Source organism: Rhagoletis zephyria, unplaced genomic scaffold (assembly GCF_001687245.7).
Source record: "Rhagoletis zephyria isolate East Lansing unplaced genomic scaffold, Rhagoletis_zephyria_1.1 Rzeph_scaffold_25479, whole genome shotgun sequence".
Lineage (NCBI taxonomy): Eukaryota > Metazoa > Arthropoda > Insecta > Diptera > Tephritidae > Rhagoletis > Rhagoletis zephyria.
The window spans coordinates 1-5866 of record NW_016182537.1 but is presented as its reverse complement, the minus strand read 5'-3'; the positions used below and the strand labels follow the sequence as shown (position 1 = coordinate 5866).

Sequence of the window (5866 nt, the reverse complement as noted above, 5' to 3'; positions counted from 1 at the left end):
CAAAACATGTCGGCTTCATTCATGCGACAATACATTTATTAGATATGTACATATGTATGTACATATGTACACTCATACATATGTATGTATATGAAACATTCATTCATTGTTCCATGCGTTGCATTCGCTTGGAACACGCCGCTCCACAAGCGCTTGCTGTTTGTACGTTTGTTGTTTGCTTGATCTGTGTGTGCACGAGCGTATCAGCTACTATTGTAAAACATTAATGTATGCATCTATTAATTAATATACTAAACATCTAAAACAAAAAATAAAAACAAAAATTATTTGCATAAATTCATATATAAATACAACAAAGAAATGCAAATCAAGTACATATATATCTATAATCGCAATAAATTCATAAATTGATTAATAAAATACAGTAAATGTAAAAATAATTTGAGTGCAGTTGTATTTTCTCTTTTACGCGTCAAATTTGGATTATAAAAGAAATAAAAGAAAAAAATAAGTACATATTTCTGTAGTGCCCCTACAAAACAACGGCCGTAATCCTAGTATGTACTCCAATTGACGGTTGCCGTTTATCCACCTAGACAAAGCTGCAACAGTTGCTGTGGGCAATAGGGAAGAAGAAGGCGGCGGTGCTGCAATTAGAAACTTACTCACAAAAATTACAGCGTTTGAATTACAATTTGCTGAGACATTTTGGTAACCGGCAACTAGTAGAACGCTGTGGACGAAGTTTCACAAACCGGGAAGCCACTAGGTGCCTTTTGATTACTCCTAAACATGAACTGCGTGATAAGGTCCCAAATCTCCCTGCTTTAAGTATCAAACGAAACTAAAATTAGCAAGCAATTACTTGTTGGTTGCTAGAGTAGGAAATATCCGAACCGTCACCAACTTGGAACACAGCTTGAATTTGAAGCTGAGCTCCAAAACACGACCAACCATAACCAACTCCACATTCTTGCGGGCGCTTTGTATGTATGTAGATATGCAGTAAAAAACCAACAGTACCGGAAGCTATGCAAACGTTCAGGCAATCAACGGCATTCGGTGGTTCCCTAGTTTAGTCGGCTGCATGGAGAGACCTTTATTCTGGCGCAAGTACGATCTGGATACTGCTACTTCTGCAACACCTTCAAAACCAGACTCGACACGCGACATAGCCATTATACTTACAAATTCTCTAAAAGCCAGTGAAGAGACGCACCTCCCTTCCGTTCGACCCTGCTTTACTGGCTATAACAAAGTGTTGAATCCCACACTTTTTCGTAATGACAACAACATTTTTTTGCAACAGTTTTTTTTGCTCACCTAAAAAATACCCATTTTCACATTCGATAGTTTGACATGGTAGCGACGATATAACAGCGTGTTACCCACACAAAAATTAATATACTCGGGGAAACTCGGGGGGGGGGCGGGCCAAATATAGTAAAACTGCGTTTTTAGTTTTTCTCTCTGACGTCAGGATTTCTTTTAATAAATTAAAAAAATTATTTCAAAAATTCAGTGCAATGTAGAATATCGGTGTCAAATAAATGAGAAAACCTTGCTAGATTGAAAGAAAATGAAATGTTTTGGTGCAGAAGGACGAAAGGGCATTGAAATTGTCTTTTTAACTTTATTAGCTTGCGATAAAAATTTTTTTAAAGGACATTTTCTATACTATTAGTCGTCTCTGTGCACGAAAAGTTTTGACGTTTTTCAATTCTATGGAATCTTCGCTCTCATTTAGTACCCATATTTTTATTCTACAGTGCACTGAATTTTTTTACAAATTTTTTTGAACTTCATATCCTTGAAGATTAAAAGTCCTCTAAAAAAGATACTGATGTCGGAGATAAAATAAAAAAGCAGTTTTGCTGAAATTGGCTCCTTGTTTCGTAAGTATGTATGTATATTGTTTCGTGTGTTTTTTGGTTTTTGTCGCACGTTGCAATATGTATGGCAAGTCACATGACTATTTACTATTTACTCAACACAAAATTTTTTGATTAACTTCCGGCCGTATAATACGTAAGTTTTCAATCCCGAGCACATGAAGGTTAATAATCAGGCAGGTTCTGCAATTCACATCAGAGTGAATTTCAACCCCTGCCAATTTGAATTCAAAGCTCATTTTATCGGAATTCACTCGAAAGTGAATTGCAGAACCTGCCTGAATAAATATTTGATTACAAAAAAAAAAAACATTGCAAAACACTACATTTCGTCAGTTATAAATTCATATTTATTATTCAAAATACTTCATGGCTTGCAGTTTAAAAGCTTGCAAATACATTGGTTTTATGAGTATATTCATGGTTACAAATATTATGTATAATACCGCATTGGAATACAAAATTAAAGATAATAACAAAAAAGTACCAGAAAATGCCATTCAGCCAGTTTTTGTTAGATTAATTAAGTAACGATTTCAATTGCTTATACCACAATATATTGAACTAAATATCTTTGCAAATATATGTATTTAATTGATCACTGTGGTATACGTTCGTAATTGTTAAAAAACGTAAAAAATAAATTTAATACAAATTGGACCGCTTTCTTGACACTCTTACATCAGGCGTCCGCCTCTTGTCATTCCTACACCTTAGTGCGTTTGTTGTTATGACCCTCGATGCCAACATTACAACGCGATGCTAAGTCTTGGGCTGCAGATGTTCCGCCGCTGAATGCTGCTGCTGACAGCGCCGAAGAAGTAGCACCACCACCCAAACCACTTAAGGTCATTCCACCATTACTTGGACGTTTGCGATTTGGCGAAGTCACTGGAGACTTTTGCTTCAAACACTCTACATCATCAAATACCACTTGAGCACCACCACCACATGTTGGAATGACATTACCTTTGTAGAGCTTAGTTTCGACATCGCCATCGGTGTCTGCCTCCTGAGAAACCAGACAATATTTTGTGTTCTTGTGATTGGTAAGCTCTTTGGCATCAGTTAGCTTGGTGATCGATTTACGATTTTTAAGATATGGTTGCAGAATAGTGCCGAGAGGTACAGGGTTAGGGGCACGATGTTCGATCCACTTCTCACCAGCTGAACGTGAACGCCGGTGCCTATTGTTTGCTGCTGCCATTCCCTGTAGATGAGAGTAAAAAAAAATAAATTAAATATGGATGCATTGTCATCATATACTGCAAGTACTCACCCTAACATGACGCGGCGTCGAATACAGCTCAGTCCGCGCACTATTTATTTGTGTGGACTCAGCACGATTAGTCGATGGCGGCTCTGCAATGGCCATCTTATCATCGAAGCCATTTTCATTACTATTCCGCCGTACCATACTAGGAATATCTTCCGATTGTATAATGTCTGACACGAGTCGTAGCTTCTCATCCCGCACACGCATCTTTTCGCGCATTTTATCGCGTTGTTCACGTAACCTGATTTCCAATTCACGGTCCTTTTTGTCTACTTCAACAGCTAGCTTGGATGTAAATTTCTTTTTCTGTTTCTCCTTCTCTTGCTCCTTTTGAGTTAGCATATTTTGCTGATCCCTTAACTTTCGCGAAAGTTCGTCAATCTGCCTTTCCCGATTACCTAGTTTATTGTTCAGTTCGTCGATAGAACTTTCGTGAACACGTAATTTATTTTCCATTGCCAACATTCGTTCGCGTTCCTGTTTATAGACTGTCTTTAGTGACGCCAATTCAGTACGCAACTGTAGGTTTTCCCGTTCCATTTGCATCAAATGTGAGCGGAAGTTATCGCATCGAGTCTCCAAGTCAGCACACAATATTTTGCGTTTCTCTATGCGTTGCATTAAATACTGCATCAACTCTTGTATGGCGGTCTGAGCTTCAGGACTGTCGATTTTGTAGTCAGGGAACCCAGGGCCTAGTGAGTATACTAAACCAATATCCACATCCAATTTATTGGCATCTGTGTAACCCAAGTCATTGAGGTTGTTGACCGCAATTTTAAAAAGCTTATTTGCCTTTCGGCGCCCAGGCGTTAACCCAAGATCTTGTGTCATGGGCGTGGCGCGAGCAATCTGGACCTCTTGTGTCATTTCGGCAAACTTCATTACTTGCTGAGCGTACAAAATATAAGAATATAATGAAATAAGTATAAATAAAAAATGATTCCAAGCTGTGGAAATTAGTTGAAAATAATGCTCTCCCCATGATACTTCATACGTCGAATAGATAATAACAACAAAAAGATTTTATTCATCTTACCGTGTTTTCATCATAGTCCTCCGCACGAGGATTGATACAGACTATCATAGACACTTGGCCTTCACCATCAAAATAATTTTTGAACATATGTGTAAGCTTTGAGTCACGATATGGAATTTTTTTTGGTGCACAATTCGGTGATGCCTGCTGATTTTCGCGTAGATACTCGAGGCAGGTGCGCAGCGTCATCAATGAGTTGTTAATACTTGAAGCCTCACGCAATCGCATGCCTGTGTTTTTAGTACGGGATGAACGTTCACTGCCTGCCAAGTCGACAAGCGAAAGCTGGCTCACAACAATGGTGCGCTTATCCTGGACGACGTGTTCACCCTTACAATCAGTCGGAGCTTGCACCAAACGTATATTAAATACAGAATGACTTCGACTAGACTCTGCATTTAGGACTGTATGACCCATACGTTTGCGTTTTTGACCAAACTGGAATGCTTCGATCGCTTCCTCCACCGATTTTATTTCTATTTCTGTGACGCCGTGTACGAACATATTATGATTGGCATCTGCTCGAATAATTTTGCTTTGCAAAGTTCTAAAGTAGACGAATTTAGAAAGATACATACATTTTTTGTAAATATATCAAATTGTTACTTACTTCTGAGGCGCGTCTTCCTCCAGAAGGTCGTAAACACTATTATTATAAATCTCAATGTAAGTTACAAAAACAGCAAACATGTTGTCTTCTTCAAGTCCTTGTAGAGGTGGTATATCACACGAAGCTTGCGATGCGATTTCAGGGTCAGAATCTTTTCGCCTTAGAGCTCCGCGTTCACCAGCTGCGAACCTTCTATTCATTTCTGCCTGCCGCTCAAGAAGGGCGTCGGCTTCTGATGATATTTCAAAACCATTAAGTTTGTCAGGTTTGAAGATATACTTTTTTGCCTGGTAATCGGATATTGTTTTGAACAATGCATCCAAACAACGTGGCATTATGCCGCGGTGACGGGCATCTCCTGTCATTGTGTATGTTTTACCACTACCAGTTACGCCATAGGTAAATAGTAGGCTGTTACGGCCACGTATAAGATTTTCTACCAACGGCTGGGCAACAGAAGCGAAGACATCAGCTTGTGATAAGTGTGGTTCGAAGACGTGTTTGAATATGTACTGCAACTCACGTTGTGCTCCTTGTTTGGTCTGCAAAGCCTGCTCAGGTGGAGTCAGCACAACGGTGGTCGTGTTTTTCACACGTACACATGATAAATCAGCATCCGATTGCAATGGTCGTACGCGACAATAAACATGGACGGGATCGCGTGGTTTATTGGCATCATGATCCGATTTTCGTTCAGTATGCTGTGTTTGGCCACGTGGCGTTTTTGGTAAACGCAGTGGCGTGCGTGCGCTATAAAATACAATATTATACCAAGTCCTACTTTGGAATCAATACTACTTACATTGCCTTCATGTTGTCTTATAGAATGTAAATGTCTTATAAATTGCGGGTTGTTTGGTTCATAAAAATTTTAGCAACTTAATTTCCATTAACATAGGTGAAAAAGTCACAAATTTTGTTGTCCTTGTACCTATCAGTTATTTTGAAAGCTAGTTGACGTTTGAAAGACGCGCTATTTCAGCTGAAAACAGGGTCGCTTTCCTTTGACATTCTCTGTATTTTTACGCTAGGGGCGCATTGAGCGACAGAGAAGAAAATGTTTTATTAAGCAGCGTTCTTACGCATTT

The 5866-nt window shown here is 39.0% G+C and overlaps 1 protein-coding gene across 1 annotated transcript; it reads right to left on the bottom strand.

Moving 5' to 3' along the window:
- Positions 1–2549: 2549 nt before the first annotated feature.
- Positions 2550–5841, bottom strand: pav (kinesin family member pavarotti). Its single transcript, XM_017638547.1, has 5 exons — positions 5581–5841; positions 4779–5528; positions 4169–4715; positions 3133–4020; positions 2550–3063 (listed from the first exon to the last, which is right to left on the bottom strand). Exons 1-5 carry the CDS (start codon positions 5589–5591, stop codon positions 2560–2562), a joined length of 2700 nt encoding a protein of 899 aa, XP_017494036.1. The 5' UTR covers positions 5592–5841; the 3' UTR covers positions 2550–2559.
- Between the last annotated feature and the right edge of the window lie 25 nt (positions 5842–5866).

Bases quoted from the DNA above. Each gene is read 5' to 3' on its own strand.
- pav (XM_017638547.1), bottom strand. The intron at 4,716-4,778 runs GTAAGTAACAAT...CGTCTACTTTAG, and splicing joins GAGGAAGACGCGCCTCAGAA to AACTTTGCAAAGCAAAATTA. The intron at 3,064-3,132 runs GTGAGTACTTGC...TCTCATCTACAG, and splicing joins CGACGCCGCGTCATGTTAGG to GGAATGGCAGCAGCAAACAA.